This window comes from Salvelinus fontinalis, unplaced genomic scaffold, assembly GCF_029448725.1.
Source record: "Salvelinus fontinalis isolate EN_2023a unplaced genomic scaffold, ASM2944872v1 scaffold_0193, whole genome shotgun sequence".
Classification (NCBI taxonomy): domain Eukaryota; kingdom Metazoa; phylum Chordata; class Actinopteri; order Salmoniformes; family Salmonidae; genus Salvelinus; species Salvelinus fontinalis.
The window spans coordinates 141,570-162,574 of NW_026600402.1; the positions used below are offsets into that span (position 1 = coordinate 141,570).

Below are 21,005 nucleotides of genomic sequence, written 5' to 3' on the forward strand. Positions count from 1 at the left end.
CCAATTGTGCACCGCACCATGGGTCTCCCGGTCGCGGGCGGCTGTGACGGAGCCTGGACTCAAACCCAGAATCTCTAGTGGCACAGCTAGCACTGCGATGCAGTGCCTTAGACCGCTGCGCCACTCGGGAGGCCCCTTTGCAATTCTATACATTTTGCCATGTCTAATGTGTATTCATGTGAAATTTGAGTGACAAAAATTACAACAATATCTATGGGCTAAAAAACCTAAATATAAAAATGTTTTCAGAGATGGGTTAGTTGATCTGGACTTTTCTGACAAGTTAGAAATAGCTCTCTAAGGTATGCAATGACTACAATGGCAAGAGGAACTGATGATGCACTACCCAATTAAAAAATTATACCTTATGCATTCTACTATTACAACTTTCAAGAGTAAGTTTAAAGCCAGACCCACACACATATTCTCTCTCTCTCTCTGAAGTTTTTCCACATTTCTCCAAACGTAACATTTTGAACACCCTGGGCACATTTTCAGTTGAGTTAAGAGTTAATGTTTGGGAAAGAGTTAAAACAAAAACACCTTCACGGTTAAGTTTCGGCATTAAGATTGAACACGCTACCCTCTGAGCTTTGTCTCGCAGCTTACGCCTGTCCGCCTTCCCTGTCCACATGCCCTAGCAAAATCCAAGCCTACTTGATGGTAATAGCGCTCACTGTTGCCCCTAGTCGTAGGTTTTGAAGACATCTCCCGACGACCTCCCGACCTCCACACTGTGGACACTATCCTGCTGCTTTTCCACCATTGTCCACTGTAGCCTGCTTCATTACTCAAACACAGGGCGAGACGAGGTTAAACTCTCTCGGGTCTGTACAACCTCCAGTGTACACACGATGCTGGGTATCTTGTTTCTTCACAAGTAAGACTTTGTAGTGCCTGTAGCCTTTTTTGAAAAGATTACAACCATGCCAGAACAATCACACTGAGTCTGTGAAAACTGTGAATCTAATGATCATGGTGGAGAGAGGAGCCTCTGACAATCCAATCAGTTGATAACAAGCCTACAGAGGCAATCAATTTCACATCCACTCTATCAAAACCTGTAAATTGTCTCCTTTATAAAAATAGGGCCATTAAAAACAACAGTTGTATATGATTCCTTGATTCAAACTAGGAAGTCCCATTATGATAAACTGGATCCTTTTTTCAAGAGAGACCAAGTCAGGAAGGCAGCTTAAGAACAAATCAATGGATAACCCCCCCCCCCCCCCCCCAGTCTGGTTGATGATCACCTAGCACGCAGGTTGTGACAGCACAGTTCAAAGGTCACCGAAGAGAACGGTGTGAAGATCGCAAAGAGTGCACCTATCGCAAAGAGAAGGAGACATAGAGAGAGAGAGAGAGAGAGAGAGAGACGCAAGAAGGGGGAGAGAAGGAGAGAGAATTCAGGGGAAGACAAGGACATCATGGTTTCAATCACGGAGACTCAGAGTAAGTGGTTTCAGTCAGTTTGTTTTTCAATCAGTTTGTTTTTTATTTACTGCTCAGGTAAATCTGCTAGTCGACATATTGTACCTGGACTTGAGTTCTTTTGTTGTGAACTTTAAAGTGTGTCATGGTGAAAGCCTACAAGGCTATGGATACTGTGAGTTTGAACTCTGTAGACTGCCTAAATGTAGGAACAGACTGTAGAGCTGGTTTAACTTCTCGGGATGTCTCGCTAATTTGTATGTGTGTGTGTGTTTCTCTCTATATGTGTGTGTGTGTTCCAGAGATCGGTGTTGGTCTCACAGGCTTTGGCCTCTTCTTCCTGCTCTTTGGCGTGCTGCTGTACTTTGACTCTGTCTTGCTGGCGTTTGGGAATGTGAGTAATACACTTTCTAATTTGAAAATTATAATATATATTTTGTACACAATAAAGAAAATAAATTATGGGTCAACATCTAAATATTGCTCCCAGCGTTGATCAAAGCTCAGAGCGCTTATTTTCTTGTTCTGACTGAGTTCTAATCGCGCCTGACTCTTTGTGAACAAGTGGAATCTTGAACAGTGCTTTGTATGTTATGTTGGACTGCGTCTTATGGATTCGCCTCCCAGATTTGCCTTTTTAGCAGCACATTCACCACTCTCTCAAACAGCTAACTCTGCACTCTCGGGGCACATGCAGAGAGCCTGAAACATGAAACGAACTACCCCAGTTCGGAATCGGGTCCCCTCTAGACAACTATACTGTAGGCGGCGACAGTGTGTTTGTGAGATGCCAGACAAAAGGCCATTTTAAACCGTCCTGGGACTACTGCCGTGTCTTCAGACATCCCCCAAACAAACAAAAACGGACTCTCAGAGAATGAGTCGCTTATAGATACAGTCAGTCGGCTAGCTGCCGGCAGAGACTTCTATTGCAGTCACGTTGAAGGGCTCTGGCTAGTATTACTTAGCCAGCTAGAAAGATTACATAAAAAGCTCATGTTAAATGGAGCCTACCTCAGCAGGATCAAAAAATATGCAGGCTACAGGAGGAAGTAGACGATACAGCGAGAGAAAGGAAGCAAGCAGAGAGAGAGGTTAGCACAGTGGTTCCTAAACTTGGGGTCGCACCCCAATGTGGGGTCCTCTGAGAAAATCTGTACTAATCTTTTCAAACAATTTTTTTATATAGATGTTTCAAAATGAACATCTCCACAGGGCTTATCTTCACTATAGGTAAGCCTACATGAAATTGCAGTCAAAATACAGCTCTAAAAATGTCATACGATTTTGTTTTTATCGGTGGTTGTTCATCTTATCTTGATTGCCTACTGGAGTTTATAGTTTACTCATTATACACTTTTTTTTCAAATAAAATCACAGGCGTAGACTAACAGTGAAATGCTTACTTACGGGTCCTTTTCCAACAATACACAGTAAATAACAAATAACAATGATGAGTAACAATAACATGGATATATACAGCTAAGTACTGTCGGTGTGTGTGGGAGAACAATGTTTTTGCATAGTGTCAGTGCAAGAGAGTTAGCGCAGAAAAGGGTCAATGCAGGTAGTCCGGGTAGCCATTCCGCAGTGTTGTTTAGCTGTCTTATGGCTTGGCACAAGCTGTTCAGGGTCCTGTTGGTTCCAGACTTTGTGCACTGGTACTGCTGGCCTTGCGGGAGCAGAGAGAATAGTCTATAGCTTGGGTGGCTGGGGTCCTTGACCATTTTTTGTGCCTTCCTCTGACACTGTCTGGTATTTAGGTCCTGGATGTCAAGGAGCTCGGTCCAGTGATGTACTGGGCCGTATTCACCATACTCTTGCGGTCGGGTGCCTTGCAGTTGCCGTACAAAGTGGGGATGCAACAAGTTAAGATGCTCTCAATGGTGCAGCTGCGGAACTTTTGGAGGATCTGAGGATCCATGCCAAATCTTTTCAGCCTCCTGATGGGGAAGAGGCATTGTCGTGCCCTCAACTTTGTGGGTGTGTGTCGAACATGTTAATTTCTTAGTGACGTGGACACCTTTGGAACTTGAAGCTCTCGACCCGCTCCACTACAGCCCCATTACTGTGAATGGGGGCATGCTCACCCCTCCATTTCCTGTACTCCACTATCAACTCCTTTGTCTTGCTGACGTTGAGGGAAAGGTTGTTGGCTTGGTAACACACTGCCAGGTCTCTGACCTCCTCTCAAACTTGATGATGGTGTTGGAGTTGTGGGCCAGGCAGTCACGGGTGAACAGGGAGTACAGGAGGGGACTAAGCACACACTGTTGAGGGGCCTTCGTGTTTATGGTTGGATATGTTGTTGCCTACTCTCATCGTCTGGGGGCGGCCCGTTAGGAAGTCCAGGATCCAGTTGTAGCGGAAGGGGTTCAGTCCCAGGGTCCTGAGCTTAGTGATGAGAGTGAAGGGTACTATGATGTTGAACTGTTGTAGTCAGTGAACAGCATTCTTATACTGAACAAAAACATAAATGCAACATGCAACAATTTCAAAGATTTACTGACTTACAATCTATATAAAGAAATCAGTGAATTGAAATGAATTCATTAGGCCCTAATCTATGGATTTCACATGACTGGGAATACAGATGTGCATCTGTTGATCACAGACACCTGTAAAAAAAGAAGGGGTGTGGTACAGAAAACCAGTCAGTATCTAGTGTGACCATCATTGCCTCATGCAGCACGACACATCTCCTTCGCACAGAGTTGATCAGGCTGTTGATTGGGGCCTTTGGAATGTTGTCCCAATCCTCTTCAATGGCTGTGCAAAGTTGCAGGATATTGGCAGGAACTGGAACACGCTGTCGTATACGTCGATCCAGAGCATCACATGTCTGGTGAGTATGCAGGCCATGGAAGAACTGGGACATTTTCAACTTCCAGGAATTGTGTACAGATCCTTGCGACATGGGGCTGTGGATTATCATGCTGCAACATGGGGTGATGGTGGCGGATGAATGGCACAACAATGGACATCAGGATCTTGTCACTGTATCTATGGGCATTCAAATTACCATCGATAAAATGCAATTGTGTTCAATGTCCGTAGCTAATAACTGCCCATACCATAACCCCACCAAACGCAAGTGAAATGTTGGTCCCATGTTTCATGAGCTGAAATAAAAGATCCCAGAAATGTTCCATATGCATAGTTGGCTGAGAGCCAGAGGAAGGCATAGCACTACAGGTTTCACATGGGTTTAATACTAAAACAGGAGGATCCAACCCCAGTCCCAGAGTGCTTCAGTATCTTCTGAACTATACTGAACAAAAATATAAAGTTTAACATGTAAAGTATTGGTCCCATGTTTCATGAGCTGAAATAAAAGATCCCAATAATGTTCCATAGAGTATGCACAAAAAGCTGATTTCTGTCAAATGTTGTGCACAAATTTGTTTACATCCCTGTTAGTGAGCATTTCTCCTTTGACCAAGATAATCCATCCACCTAACAGGTGTGGCATATCAAGAAGCTGATTAAACAGCTCGATCATTACACAGGTGCACCTTGTGATGGGGACAATAAAAGGCCACTCTAAAATGTTTTGTCACACAATACAATGCCACAGTTGTCTCAAATCTTGAGGGAGCATGCAATTTGCATGCTGACTGCAGGAATGTCCACCAGAGCTGTTACTAGAAAAATGGAATGTTAATTTTTCTACCATAAGCCACCTGCAACGTCATTTTAGAAAATTGGGCTGTACGTCCAACCGGCCTCACAACGGCAGGCCATGTGTAACTACTCTAGCCCAGGACCTCCACATCCAGCTTCTTCACCTGCGGGATCATCTGAGACCAGCCACCCAGACAGCTGGTGAAACTGAGGAGTATTTCTGTCTGTAATATAGCCCTTTTATGGGGAAAAACTCATTCTGATTGGCTGGGCCTGGCACCCCAGTGGTTGGGCCTGGCTCCCAGGTGGGTGGGCCTATACCCTCCCAGACTCACCAATGGCTGTGCCCCTGCCCAGTCATTTGAAATCCATAGATTAGGTTCTAATGAATTTATGTAAATTGACTAATTTCCTTATATGTACTGTTACTCAGTAAAATTGTTGAAATTGTTGCACGTTGCGTTTAAATTTGGGTTCAGTATAATTTAAGAAAAGAGATATCTATGGAAAGAGTTTATAATTTTATGCAATTCATCATCACAACTCACTGAGCAGTCGCTGATGCTATGTGTCAGTGTGAATCATTTCCCATATTTCCCCCTTCTCAGGGGTATAACATTACAATTGTATAGCTAATAGGCTATGTGTTTGTAGATCGACTGAGATTTAATGTATCTACAGCAGCCAAGGTGGCGACCACGGAACTCTAACTCTGTTGGCAATTCGGTTGCATGACAATAGTCACAGTAACAGGAAATAACAGTGACAATAATAGCATCACAAACAGGAAAAGAGTTTTCTATATTTTCATACTTCTTTCCTTCAGGTTCTGTTTCTGACTGGTCTGACGTTCATCATTGGCCTGAGGAGGACGGCCGGCTTCTTCTTCCAGAGACAGAAGCTCAGAGGCTCCACCTTATTCCTGGGGGGCGTGGCCTTGGTGCTGTTCCGCTGGCCAATCATCGGCATGGCCGTGGAGAGCTACGGTTTCGTGCTCCTGTTCAGGTGAGTTCAAAAGCACATCTGGGGTATTGATAGAGAGGACATTTTAGATGTTACATTTTTGTTGTTGTCATTCAGCAGACACTTTCATCCAGAGCGTCTTAGAAGACATGCTTTCTAGAAAGCAAGGTGGAACAACCACATAGCAACAGGAGAGCTGGGAGATGATTAGGTATGAGAGACGTACAGTACCTTGGTGGCAGCACCGTATTTTTAAACGCCTGCTTCTCCTCGTTTCCTTTCTTTGATGCCAACTGATTGGAAAGTTCCAGGGGAAAGCAGTATCAACTTTCCCAGACCTCTCAACTATATTGGCCTTCAATTTAAAACAGACAAAGCAAAGGAGGGATTCCATATAAGGTTGTTTGGGAACAGTGCGTTTAACACAGCAGCTGATGCCATGCCAACACTTTCAACATGAACCCAGTTTGGAAGATCACAGACGCTACCACGTCCGAGTTTCTCTTCCACCTTATCCAAGGTTCTGACATGACTGAAGGGTCAAAGAAAGCCAACATCACTTTACTGACCGCGTCCAGGGACCAGCCCTGGACCACTTTCTGAGACAAACTGTGGACAAAGCACGTGAGAAAGCTTCAATCCCCAAAATAATGTCTGATATGTCTAAAGGGATATTTGTCTTGGGCATAGTTCTGAAGTTCTGTATCCTGGGCAACACCAAAGACAGAATCACTCTGTGGTAGTTGTAAGCTGAAGTGACAGTGTCTGCTGGGTTGAAATGTTCTCACTTCTTATGTATCTCTATATCTCCTTCCAGGTCATTCTTCCCTGTGGCGTGTGGATTCATTTTATCGTTGGTGAATATACCCTATCTCAATGTGGTGAGAGCAAAAATCATAATTTTTCTCAACTGTGACTGTCACTAAGCCAGAATCATCACTTTGAATAAACATAATACATTATGATTTTTTTCATTCTCCCACAAAATAGCTGAGATCCATCAGTAAATATGGGAAGCGTTGTTTGGGCTCTCAAAGCAATGGAAAAACAACAACAATACATGAGCCCTTCTCCAAGACTACTTGACGTTTGGGTACACCCCAGATATTTCATCAAAGACAACATTTTTCCAAATAACATTTTCACAATGTGTCTAGTGGCAAGTTATAGTCTCCCGATAGTGCTGCTTCATGAAAGACTGAAATCTCTCTCTCTCTCTCTTGCTTCTCTTTTTTCTCTCCAAGGGAAACAGCTCCTCTATGATCTGAGGGAAGAGAAAGGGAGTGGAAGCTCTCTATATTTATCTCACTCTTTCTCTCTTCTTTCTTTCATGTCCCAGTTGTACAACAACTTCATAGGAAGTAGCCCTTCTATTGTCTGAGGAAAGGGAGAGAGAGAAGCCGAAAAAGAAGAGAGGAGGAATGGAAGTGATGGATGACAAAAGGAGAAGTGTATTTGGGCTCAGACTGGCTATGACCTTTGACAGAGACTGATGGAGCGGGGAGGTAACTTAGAGCCTTCCCCCATCAACAACCATGAACAAACCGATGGACTCTTCTTCTTGAAATGTTTACATAAAACATGAACCACCACATGATGTGTGGCAATGACTAGCTGCCCTACCACTAATGTACATGGTTGGGAGTAACCGATTACATGTAATCAATGACATGTAATCATTTACAAGAAACTGTAACTGCAATCAGTTACGTTACAAGCAGAAATATTGTAATCAGATTACAGATACTTTTGAAAAACTAGGTGATTAGTTCTTGGATTACTTTTACATTTAGAAAGGATGTTTGCAGAAAAAAATATGTTATGACACCTTTCTGTTTTCTCAATTCAGCATTGACAAAACGGCACGTTTAAGTTTGTTCAGACTGAGAGAGTCTGACCACAAGTCAGAGACCACTATGATGCGTTTGATGGATCCTTTTTGTCTCTTTAGAGGAAGGCATTCAAAAAGCAACTGAAAGTTATCAGATTATTACTTAGTTTGGGTAATCATTTAGAAAGTAACCTACCCAACCCTGCTTATGTATTTATAATAAAACCATATTTTTGATCTACAGTTTATCATACTCTTTATTATAGTTGTAGTCAAGCAACTACGATCCCTTCTGTTAAACACACTTTGGGCTCAATTCAATCCATAGTGCTGAACTGCGATAGAAATTTAAAGTCAATGTTCCGCCATTCGAAGTGAATGCATTTATGGTTAATGCTGTATATGTTGGTTCAATCGAAATTAACTTTAAATTTCGCTCTAAAGTGTGGATCTTCAGCGCTATGGATTGAATCGAGCCCTACACATTTTATTTATTTACAGTGCATTCGGAAAGTATTCAGACCCCTTGATTTGTTCCATATTTTGTTACGTTACAGCCTTCTAAAATGTACTAAATAATTGTATCCCCTCGTCAATCTACACACAATACACCATATTTACAAAGCAAAAACAGGTTTTTAGAAATTTTAGCAAATGTATTACAAATAAAAAACAAGTATTCAGACCCTTTGTTATGAGACTCAAAATTAAGCTCAGCTGAATCCTGTTTCCATTGATTATCCTTGAGATGTTTCTTAAACTTGATTTGAGTCCACCTGAGGTAAATGTAATTAATTGGACATGATTTGGAAAGGCACAAACCTCTATATAAGGTCCCACAATTGACAGTGCATTTCAGAGCAAAAACCAAGCCATGAGGTCGAAGGAGTTGTCCGTAGAGCTCAGAAACAGGGTTGTGTTGAGGCATAGATCTGGGGAAGGGTACTAAATAATTTCTGCAACATTGAAGGTCTCTAAGAACACAGTGGCCACCAAGACTCTCCCTAGAGCTGGCCGCCCGGCCAAACTGAGCAATCTGGGGAGAAGGGCCTTGGTCAGGGAGGTGACCCAATGGTCACTCTCACAGAGCTCCAGAGTTCCTCTGTGGCACTCCACCAATCAGGTTTTTATAGTAGAGTGGACAGTCAGAAGCCACTCCTTAGTAAAAGGCACATGATAGCCCGCTTGGAGTTTGCTAACAGGCACCTAAAGACTCTCAGACGATGAGAAACAAGATGGTCTGATGAAACCAAGATAGAACTCTTTGGCCTGAATGCCAAGCGTCACGTATGGAGGAAACCTGGCACCATCCCTACGGTGAAACATGGTGGTGGCAGCACCATGCTATGGGGATGTTTTTCAGTGACAGGGACTGGGAGACTGATCAGGATCGGGGGAAAGATGAACGGAACAATGTACAGAGAGATCCTTGATGAAAACCTGCTCCAGAGCACTCGAGACTTCAGACTGGGCCAAGGTTCACCATCCAACAGGACAATGACCCTAAGCACACAAACAAGAGAATGCAGGAGTGGCTTCATGACAAGTCTATGAATGTCTTGAGTGGCCCAGGCAGAGTCCGGACTTGAACCCGATCTAACATTTCTGGAGAGACTTGAAAATAGCTGCGCAGCAACGCTCCCCATCCAATCTGACAGAGCTTGAAAGGATTTGCAGAGAAAAATGTGAGAATCTCCCCAAATACAGGTGTGCCAAGCTTGTAGAGTCATTGATGACCTTTTTTAACCTTTATTTAAGGCATGTCAGTTACAAAACAAATTCTTATTTACAATGGGGAACAGTGGGTTAACTGCCTTGTTCAGGGGCAGAATGACATATTTTTACTTTGTCAGCTCGGGGATTCGATCTAGCAACCTTTCAGTTACTGGCCCAACGCTCTAACCACTTATCTACCTGCCGCCCCAGGTATATAAATAATATATCTATTTTTTATCCATTTTAGAATAAGGCTGTACGGTAACAAAAGTGGAAAAAGCCAAGGGGTCTGAATAGTTTCAGAATGAACTGTATTTCCATGGTATATTGTACATTTAGAAAGTGTTGTGTGTTACCTATTTAACATTTACTTAAGTGATAATGCCCGAGAAGCCTGTATTTGAAGGATATACAGTACCAGTCAAAACGTTTGGACACGTTGACAAGTTGATAAATCGCCTGGCTGGGCTAATAAGACAATGGGTTGCGCAGTCAGATGGAACAGAGTAAATAGGCATTTTAACATCGTAGATTTAGCCGGTGGTAACTTGTGGAATAGACACCGGCTTGAATGTGGTTTTAACCAATCAGCCTTCAGGATTATACCTCCCATTGTATAATAGTAGATATGCCTTTGATTATTCAGAATGACTAGTGAATTACTTTTTCCACTCCTTTTTTGGGGAAATGGACTAGCAACTGTAGCCAGTGCTATTTTGTAGCATCCCATACCCCTTTTGTGTAGTTTAAATACAAGGAATAACATCAAGAAGACATTGGGTATGAGGCTACATATTCATCAAACCACTTCTCCTTTGCAATGTTCCATTATTTTGTTTATAGTCTGGATGATCTTGACATGTCACATTCTTTTGTTTGTTGTCCGGATGATCTTGACATAAAGCTCAATTACCCTGCATTATGTGCTGGATGGGTCTAAATAAAACTTAATTGGTTCCAATTCAGGGGATTCACTTCTGAGAAATTCTGGCAATCACCAAACAGAAGAGAGGACAGGAGGATGAAAGGAGAGATAGAAAGAAGGGAGGAGGTCCAAGCACACCAGGTTACAACACAGGGACGATGACGCAAGTGGTCTCCCTACAAAAGCCCCTTTGGGGTGGGTAGTGAGGACACCGTCGGAGTGGTCTACATATCTTTCCTCTTCAGGCGGCTCCACAGGGAAACAGGTAAGCCAATGTTGTTCCTTCCATGGTAGATTTTTTTATGGTGAACAGAATATGTATGCCATTGCCTTGAAACTGAGTGGTTTGTCAACTTGGTGTTGAAATCAACCACATTGATTGCTCCTGGTTCTAAACAAACAAGGTATTTGGCCTAAATTTCAGCAAGTAGTATTCAAGAAAAAAACTAGGTTTCCAGGAAGTTCAAGATATCAAGAATCACCTATTTTTGTCAGTCTATTGTTCTCTTAATTTACATTCAATGTACATATGCCTTGTCAAGTACATATGCCTTGTCAAGTACATATGCCATGTCAAGATTTTCAGGAACATAGTAAAGGTTGTGGTTTGTGTGGTGTACTGTAATGCACCAGAGGAGTGCCAGGTTAACCAGATCTACAGCTGAGGCAGGCAGTGATCAGTATCCCTTTGTTAACTGAGATCTGCACTGCAGGATCAGTGTCTTTGACTTTAGCGGATCATGGAAAGCAGGTAAACTACTAGGTTACAGGCCTCTTTAGTGTTTAACGAGCCAGAAGAGTCAATGCTTGAGTCAAGGTTCCCCTCCATCAAAACCACAATCTGGAGGTTTCTGAAGATAACATTATTTTTAGGCTATTCTATTCGTTTTTTTATGCAATTTAACAGACACTTTTATCCAAAGTGACTTACAGTCATGCATGCAAACCTTTTTTACATATATAGGTGTTCCCGGGAATCAAACCCACTATCCTGGCATTGCAAGCATCATACTCTACCAATTGAGCTACATAGGACCACGTTTAATTTGAATTTATGAGTACTGTGTTGAATAGATACATTCAACTGGTTACTGAAAATATTCTATGTGGGTCCAAAGTGGATTTTTTAAAATATCATTCATGTAATTCAGGATATATCGGTATATGAAAACCTTTTAAAACATTTGTAGCTAAGGTTTCCCTTCCGCTTAACTGTCCAAAGTAAGCAAGTCAGGGAAAATAATTAGCCAATAAAAAGTGATTCAGGGCTCCCTGGAAAGCTCCTTGAATATGAAAGATTTGGAAATGTTTACATTCTCATCGTTACAATGTGGTGTTTGGGCAGAAATGGGACTCTAGCAGTGAGTAAACAGGACACTTGAATATCAAGCGCATCCCTTCAGTCAGCCAGAGATAACTGAGGAAGTAGTGGTTGGTAATGATGTCACAGACCTTTGATGCTCCTGTTTGAAGTCAACTGTTGAGTTTTTGAGAGTGTGTGTGCGTGTGTGCGTGTGTGTATGTGAGGGAATGGGGGGGTGGGAGGAGATCATTCTGTTTTGTGTGTGTGCGTTTCCGTGCGTGCATGCATGATAATCTATGTGTGTTTCTGAAAGAGTGAGTTTCTGTCTTCCTTGAGAAGAGTATGAGCAGCTCTGGGAGTATTCTGTCAGCTGTGGCAGGTCAATACCCCAACCTTTCCCCTGTGTTCCTCCTGTGTGCTCTGCAGGGTGAGTTGCTTTCATCTCCACAGAGCAGGTGATATGAGTTAACACTGAGGTCACATTGGCAAGTTGCCCAGCAACCACACATATCCCTGACACATCAAACTGCCTTTTACACACATCCCCAATACATCAAACTGCCTTTTACACACATCACCAATACATCAAACTGCATTTTACACACATCCCCAATGCATTAAACTGCCTTTTACACACATCCCCAATACATCAACTGCCTTTTACACATGTCCCCAATACATCAAACTGCCTTTTACACAGATCCACAATACATCAAACTGCCTTTTACACACCTCCCCAATACATCAACTGCCTTTTACACATATCCCCAAAAAATCAACTGGCTTTTACACATCTCCCCAATACATCTACCTTTTACACACATCCACAATACTTCAAACTGCCTTTTGCACACAACCCCAATACATCAACTGCCTTTCACACACATCCAAAATACCTCAAACTGCCTTTTACACACATCAACTGTCTTTTGAATACATCCCAAATACATCAACTGCCTTTTACACACATTCCAATACATCAAAATGCCTTTACACACATCCACAATACATCAACTGTTGTCACGCCCTGACCTTAGAGCTTTTTATGTCTCTATTTTCGTTTGGTCAGGGTGTGATTTGGGTGGGCATTCTATGTTCCTTTTTCTATGTGTTGTATTTTTTTTCACTTTGGCCGGGTATGGTTCTCAATCAGGGACAGCTGTCTATCGTTGTCTTTGATTGGGAACCATACTTAGGTAGCCTTTTCCCACCTGTGTTTTGTGGGTAGTTATTTTCTGTTTCGTGTTTTCTGCACCTGACAGAACTGTTCGTTGTCGTTTCTCGTTTTGTTATTTTTGTTCTAGTGTTCAGTATTAATAAAAAACTTGAACATTTACCACGCTGCGCTTTGGTCCAACTACTCCTCTTCAGACGACGAAAACCGTTACAGAACTACCCACCACCAAAGGACCAAGCAGCGTGGTAAGAAGGAGGACTGGACATGGGAGGACATTTTAAATGGCAAGGGATCCTGGACGTGGGAGGAGATCCTGGCCGGAAAGGATCGCCTGCCCTGGGAGCAGGTAGAAGCAGAGAGGAAGGCGAAGGCAGCAGCTAAAGCGGAGCGGCAATGTTATGAGGGAACACGGCTGGCAAGAAAGCCTGAGAGGCAGCCCCCCAATTTTTGTATGGTTCTCAATCAGGGACAGCTGGCTATCGTTGTCTCTGATTGGGAACTATACTTAGGTAGCATTTTCCACCTGTGTTTTGTGGGTAGTTATTTTCTGTTTAGTGTTTTCTGCACCTGACAGAACTGTTCGTTGTCGTTTCTCATTTTGTTATTTTTGTTCTAGTGTTCAGTGTTAATAAAAATCATGAACACTTACCACGCTGCGCTTTGGTCTGATTCTTCTTCATGCAACGATGACCGTTGCAACTGCCTTTTACATACATCTCAAATACATCAAAGTGTATTTAACACACATCCCCAATACATCAACTGCCTTTTACACATATCCACAATACATCAAACTGCATTTCACACTAAACCCACCCCTGCTAAGATGCACTGTATCCATTTACAGAATCCATGTTGATCTAAAGGGGTGAGCAGGTGGACAATATACAGTTATATACATATACAGTTTTATTTTACCATGATTTATTTTGGCTAGATAATTCACTTTTAAGGCCTTCCTACTACCCTAAGGACTTTTAAAATGTTGGTCATTACTGCACCTTTAACGTACTGGACTTTTCTCCTGTGTTTCTCCTTACAGATACATTAAGCCAAGCGGTGGGTTCCAGGCTAACACCACCAACCATGCTGCAGCTCACCGTGGTGCTGATGTTAATCGCTTCAGTAACAGAGACTTTCCCCGCTAGCAGCCTCAGATACTCCCACTACACCCAAGGTACAGTCACTCATGTCAATTAAATAGTGTCTGTAAATACAGTATGTATGTGACTTAAGAGGACAAATTATCAGTGGTTTAGATCAAATGAGATGAGATAGAAAAAATGAAGGTCATGCTTCACACGAGTGTTAGTCCTAAACTCATAATTTTTACAATGACATGACAGTATTATAACAGACATATAAAGGGTGACTGAGGCATGTGTTGTTTTTGCTCTGGTGACTTAAGGCTCATATTTGGATCTACAATGTAATATAAACTTTGTTTCCACAGGGGAGAGTCCAGACAATGCAATGCTAAAAGTCTTGAGATATGTATCCACTGCATCAACAGAGGGCCCACCCCCTGACAAACTTCCTGCTCTTCTACCCAATGACGTAGACAATCCACTGCTAGAGGCGGAACTACCCAGAAGGGTGTGGTGGTGGTGGTACCCAGCGAAGCCCCAACCACAAAACAGGATTCGTCAGAATCGAGCATGGAGGTCCTCATACAACCATAACTCCTTCGGCCTACGTTATGGAAAATGATAGTTATGACGTCTCTCAGTTATGTACTTGATTATATTTTGAACAGTGCCTGACAATATGTAGGTAGATATATTTATGTGTAAAAAGCAGACAAAATTCCAAGGCCTACACTTGAAATATTGCTATATCATCAATGACGATTCATGACAGCTATTGATGAAATTACTTTTTAATGACTTTATCATTTGTGGTTTACAACAGCCACTGTCATGTGTTACCCATATGTGTGTGTGTTTTGCGACATGTTTCCGTTCTGATATGTGATAGTTTTATGAATGCAACTGGAAATCAAAAAGATGACACCATTCAATAAATGGTCACTGTAATCCAGCAGACTGAAATGTAATTTATTTTCAGCAACACTTTCAAGCAACTCCACCTCATGTGTTATCAGTTCAGCATGGTTTCCTCTCTACAGAGGGGTTGTGGTCAACACATTTTCACTGGGGGTTGGCTTATTTGTCTGATCTATTGGTCTATAAACTGCTCAAGCATAAGATGAACTAAGTACTGACAATGTAGAGTAGATAATGTTTTAGAATCAAGTAGCCAAAGCACGTAGATACCCAGAGTCAACAGCACCTTTACCGGGTCAGAGACCTTAGACCTAGAGTAGTAGGACTTTAATACAGTACATGTACATGAAGAGAGTCTACAGTTTTCTTATCGGGATGCTTCTGCTTACCAGGTTGGAAGGTAAGGTTCAACAGAACACACCACAATGCATTGAGTTAATTGGGGGGTGGGGGTAATAAAGTAACAAAATAAAGTCTATTCATAAACTGAATTAAGTAGTTAACCAAACATGAATACATTTAGTTTTATTGACTAAAAGGCGGACAACATTGTTAAAAGCCCATAGATTTTGTTGAGTGGCTAGCCATAGCTAGCATGGTTTAAAGCTACTGTTCTGTTCACTGAAATTGATATACAGTACAAGAAAATGAATGACAGTGTAGAAAAAGGCAGATCACAAAACCGATCCTGTGTGAATTATAACAGATCTGGTATCCTCATTCGGACATTTGCATGCAAATTAGAGCTAAACAAAAAACATACAAAGTGACAATTCTACAATTTCAACAGGTGATTCGGGAGTTCAGCAGATTAATGGGAAATTTGGAGGCTCTGTGGGATTTAGTTGTTCTAATGGTTACTGGCTATGGCCTATCATTGAAAACTATGAGCAGCTTTTTGCCAAGTTTCCAGAGAAACAATAAGTTAACAGTTCCGACCTGTCCTGCCTGCCCTGACACCGAACCCGCCTGCCATACCATTCAGCCTGCCCTGACCTCGAGCCTGCCTGCCGCTCTATACCTTTCGGACTCTGACCTGGTTTACAAACGTATGCCTGTCCTCGACTTGCCTGCCCCTTGTATTTGAATAAATATCAGAGATTAGAACCATCTGCCGCCTGTGTCTGCATCTGGGTCTTATCCTGAGGTTTGATAGAAATGGAATGACATTAGTTATTGTTGTTGTATCAATGACATTAACTGGTATAAATCCTAACTTGATGTGTCCACGACTCAGACTCACGTAAATCATGCATTGTCCATCGAAGATTTGGACAAAAACAGATCGGATAAGATGAGATAAGTTAGTATTCGGCTCAAATCAATACATCCTTACCCACTGTGTTATTTGTTTTTTTGCAGCAGCCCAAACTCATTGGTGTTCTACATGGCCATAGGAGCAGGCACTGCCATATCCTTAGCATTGTGTTGGTGGTTCTGAAGAAGCGAAGTGGTGAGTGTTAAGGGTGATCATTTAAACTTAAAACAATGGTTCATTAATCAGATGTCATCATAATCTCACATGTCAATAACCTTGTTCCTGTAACGGCTCTCCTCTTCGTCTGATAGGAATCATCGGACTAACACGCAGCGTGGTAAGAGCTCATAATACATTTTATCAAATAAACTGAACACTGAATGACAAAAAAAACAACGAGAGTAAACGACACGAAATAGTCCTGTAAGGTGAAAAAAACACAAAACAACTACCCACAAACACAGGTGGGAACAGGCTACCTAAGTATGGTTCTCAATCAGAGACAACGATTGACAGCTCCCTCTGATTGGGAACCATACCAGGCCAAACACATAGAAAAGGACAACATTAAACAAAACATAGAATGCCCACCCCAAATCACGCCCTGACCAAACCAAAATAGAGACATAAAAAGGATCTCTAAGGTCAGGGCGTGACAGTTCCTTACATAACAAGGTTGGCGTCAATTTTAATTCAAGGCAGTCAATTCAGGAAGTAAACTGAAATTCCAATTCAATAGTTTTTCCAATTTCAATGATTTTCAATAAACTGAAAAGAAGAAGTCAAATATTTCAAATGTTTTTAAATGTTAGAATATTATATTGGAATCACTTCCTGAATTTACTGCCTTCAATTTGAATTGACCCTAGCCCTGTTACATCAGAATCTCACTGGTGTTAATAATTTACTTATATAAACTCTAATTTTCACTTGAAATCTTTTTGAGTAAATGAAGTTGACATCCTGTAATGCATGACATACACAGAAGTTTAAGTGAAACACAATGGCTGAATCTCAAGATAGATGCGGTCCTCTGGTGCAATAATGGGTTTAATTCCTGCTGGGGCCACCCATACAAAAAATGGATGCACGCATGACTGTAAGTCGCTTTGGATAAAAGCATCAGCTACATGGCATGCATAAATGTCACGCCCTGGCCATAGAGAGGTTTTTATTCTCTAGTTTGGTTAGGTCAGGGTGTGACTAGGAAGGGCATTCTAGTTTCCTTATTTCTATGTTAGTGTGGTTCCCAATCAGAGGCAGCTGTCTACCGTTGTCTCTGATTGGGGATCACATATAAGTTGTCATTTTCCGTTTGAGTTTTGTGGGATGATGTTTTCTGTTTAGTGTTTTTTCCTGACAGAACTGCGCACTTTCGTTTTCACCTGTTGTCATTTTGTTTGAGTGTTTTTTGAACATTATATCATGAACACTTTCCACGCTGCGCTTTGGTCTCATTCCGACGACAACCGTTACAATAAACTAGGACTCTTCCCTAACTTTCTTAATGCTCTTCGTCCCTTTTGGGGAACAATAGCTAGATGTCTGTAATGTACAGGGCGTTATTTGTTAGGTAAATCTGAGCAGCTATCTTATCCATTACATCCACTCATAAATCAACATATGAAAACATTTGTCTTTCACTAAATCCAGCCACATCCAACCAAGGTGGAGGCAAAATCCAGGTACGATTCTCCAGGACCACCCCAACAAATATGGCTCATGGCAATGCTTATGACTGGGAGACTGCATTTATTATGTACCACCAACACCATCATCTCACCGGAGTCATTGAAGAGGCTGCAGGTAAACATATCTCTGTCCTGTGTATATGTAACATTCCCACTTGGTATGTCAATCGTTATGTACATTCTCAAGCTATGTTTGTTTTACAATTAACTAATGTAGACCAGACATTATTTAAGTACATACAGACTTTATAAAGTAAATTCAATACGGATGTCTCCATTTTGTTGATGACAAGACTTCCACAATGAGATGTGATGACTCGGTGATTGACCTCACAGGAAGCAGGAACCCTCTAAAAACTCTGCTTTTGATTATTGCCAAAACAACATGAAGCTAAAAATAACATAATGTTAGGCTATTCTGTTAAAGTTTACTTGAGATGTGCACAATCCTGACAACGGTTGAATTCTATAAAATACAGAATATGTCCCATATGAAAAACAGTGTGTAAAGTTAACATTTTCCCTGTGTTTTTTCTAGTCGAACGATTTCATCTTTGGCCCCTGCATTAATCTCAGTGTCAGAGAATTTGGCCAAGACAAGGATTACATCAACGTTTCCCCTGAGGCGTCTTTGAGGGGGGTACTATGAGAACTTGGCGTCTGTCCTGGGAGGAAGGTACCATGGACGATCCGCCCTGAAGATGACTACAATAACGTGGAGGAATAGCTAAGAGAGGCAGAGGAGGAGGAGGATGACTATTACGATGAGGTGAAGACAGAAGAGGCCTCTGCCATGATATGTAGCCAACAGAAGAAAGAGAGGGGAGTGAGACAGACAAAGGAGATGATATGGAGGACATGGAGGATGGGGAGGACAGTGATGACAATGATAATGATGACTCTGTGAACTACACCACTGTGGTGTTCAAACCCAGAAACAAGATCAAATGAGCCTGACGAGGGAAGCTACCAGACACTGTCTGTCAGTATGTTGTCACCTTGTACCAAACGTATGGTTGTAAAGGTGCAGTGTGTAGAAATCGCTCTGGTATTACCTGGATAAAAATGATAAACTGTTTGATTTATTTCAGTTTGTGACAAAACAAGAAATGTAGAGATTCATTGTATCATCTAAACAGCTTTAAAAATGATTTTCAATAACCAAAAATATAGTATTTTCAGCTGTTTGAAGTTGGTGTACAAAACTGAAAGTAAAGACACAAAAACAAAACTTAAGACCAGGAAGCATAGAAATAGTAGAATGAATAAAATGAATCAACTGCTTGTCCGACTTGCGTTCAATGAGAATTACAGATCCAATCACATTTCAATTAGTGATGCACCGATATTACATTTTTGGCCGATTCCGATATCCAAAATGTTCCTTGCCCCAAAAAAACGATAACGATAACCGATATTTAACATTTATGCTGCTTTTTAAGCATTCTACTACAGTTAAATAGTTAACATACACACATGGACGCAGCGGTCTAAGGCACTGCATCAGCACAAGAGGCGTCACTACAGTCCCTGGTTCGAATCCAGGCTGTAACACATCCGGCCGTGATTGGGAGTCCCATAGGGTGGCGCACAATTGGCCCAGCGTCGTCCGGCTTTGGCCGGGGTAGGCCGTCATTGTAAATAAGAATTTATTCTTAACTGACTTGCCTAGTTAAATTAAGGTTACACACACACACACACACAACACTGACCAAAAGGTTATTTTTTTGGCATTTACGTATGTCCCCATTACCAGTAAAACGTTATCAAAACCTATTTCTTTCACTTACTTGCTGTGCTGTTTCGTTGTTCATTTGTTCAGTCATTTCATTCTCAACCAGGATTTCTATGGAACGCTGTTTGGGTCTTTGCTATGGAACGCCGTTCGGGTCTTTGTGTGTCAAAAAAATATACTATTTAACACTATTTCACCTGTCAAATAAGCTTGTTGACCAATCAGGACCTGAATATGACTGCACGTCACATAATAATTAAACGCGTTCATTTTTTACGTAGTTTTTATTACACATTGTTTACACTATCACTCGTATTTCATATGTCACAACAATTAATGATACATATGCTATAATGCTGGTAAAGTTGTCTTGCGCACCTACAGTGACGGTCATAAAAAAAAGCAAGCTAGCTAACTATATAGTAGGTATCATCACCTGAAATATGATTGGATTATTGGATTAATGGTGGTAGAACCCATCTATGTTAAAATAGCCACAATAAGGATTAGTCACAATAGTGGACTTTGCGGTTAGCCTTCAGAATAACAGTATTGCATAATTATACTATTTGTATTCATTTGCATCACTGTCAATGACATACTTTTATTTTGAAGGCAAACCGCAAATTCCACTATTGTGCCTAATCCTTTTTGTGCCTAGCTTCACCACACATAACCCGGTCTGGTCCAGCCTCACTAGCCAGATGAAGCTAGCTGGCTGCTTATAACTTTAGCTTTGGGCAACAGTGTTAAGTAGCTGGCTAGCTATTTATTTTCACGAACTGAAGTTCAATTTCAATAGGCGAACAACAAGTGGCAACCTAGCTAATACTTAGAAGGATTCCTAAATCATTGCTAAGAATAATGACAATGACTGCGGTGTCTACTGGTCATTGTTTTCAGGCTGGTTATATTGGTGCTAGCTAGGTACCAAGCTAAAGCTAGCTAGCTATCCCAGAAGTTGCGGCTGAAAAAATTAAGCTTCATTACAAATGCGGTATTGTAAATACATCGTTTGTGGCCGGTGTTTGCTTGTTTGCAGACTTTTTTGTACAGCTTTGACAGTGTTACTGTATCTTTTTTGACATGCAAAGACCCAAATGGCGTTCCATAGTATCAGATCAAATCAAATTTTTATTTGTCACACATACACATGGTTAGCAGATGTTAATGCGAGTGTAGCGAAATGCTTGTGCTTCTAGTTCCGACAATGCAGTAATAACCAACAAGTAATCAAACCTAACAATTCCAAAACTACTACCTTATACACACAAGTGTAAAGGGATAAAGAATATGTACATAAAGATATATGAATGAGTGATGGTACAGAACGGCATAGGCAAGA

At 41.5% G+C, this 21,005-nt stretch overlaps 2 protein-coding genes across 2 annotated transcripts; both read left to right on the forward strand.

The window, feature by feature from the left end:
• The first annotated feature begins 1,303 nt into the window (after positions 1-1,303).
• On the forward strand, positions 1,304-8,092 carry LOC129844191 (vesicle transport protein GOT1A-like). The gene is made up of 5 exons (XM_055912614.1): positions 1,304-1,452; positions 1,734-1,825; positions 5,882-6,060; positions 6,836-6,899; positions 7,358-8,092. The coding sequence occupies exons 1-5, from the start codon at positions 1,428-1,430 to the stop codon at positions 7,397-7,399; spliced, it is 402 nt and encodes a 133-aa protein (XP_055768589.1). The 5' UTR covers positions 1,304-1,427; the 3' UTR covers positions 7,400-8,092.
• A 100-nt stretch (positions 8,093-8,192) lies between these two features.
• kiss1 (KiSS-1 metastasis suppressor) lies at positions 8,193-15,010 on the forward strand. The gene is made up of 3 exons (XM_055912616.1): positions 8,193-10,755; positions 14,013-14,147; positions 14,424-15,010. Exons 2-3 carry the CDS (start codon positions 14,057-14,059, stop codon positions 14,678-14,680), a joined length of 348 nt encoding a protein of 115 aa, XP_055768591.1. The 5' UTR covers positions 8,193-10,755; positions 14,013-14,056; the 3' UTR covers positions 14,681-15,010.
• The last annotated feature ends 5,995 nt before the right edge of the window (positions 15,011-21,005 follow it).

Excerpts from the sequence above, each read along its gene's own strand:
- kiss1 (XM_055912616.1), top strand. The coding sequence starts at position 14,057 with ATGCTGCAGCTCACCGTGGTGCTGATGTTAATCGCTTCAGTAACAGAG. Across the intron at positions 14,148-14,423 it reads ATACTCCCACTACACCCAAG|GGGAGAGTCCAGACAATGCA; the intron begins GTACAGTCACTC and ends TTGTTTCCACAG.
- LOC129844191 (XM_055912614.1), top strand. The coding sequence starts at position 1,428 with ATGGTTTCAATCACGGAGACTCAGA. Across the intron at positions 1,453-1,733 it reads TTCAATCACGGAGACTCAGA|AGATCGGTGTTGGTCTCACA; the intron begins GTAAGTGGTTTC and ends TGTGTGTTCCAG. Across the intron at positions 6,900-7,357 it reads ATATACCCTATCTCAATGTG|TTGTACAACAACTTCATAGG; the intron begins GTGAGAGCAAAA and ends TTCATGTCCCAG.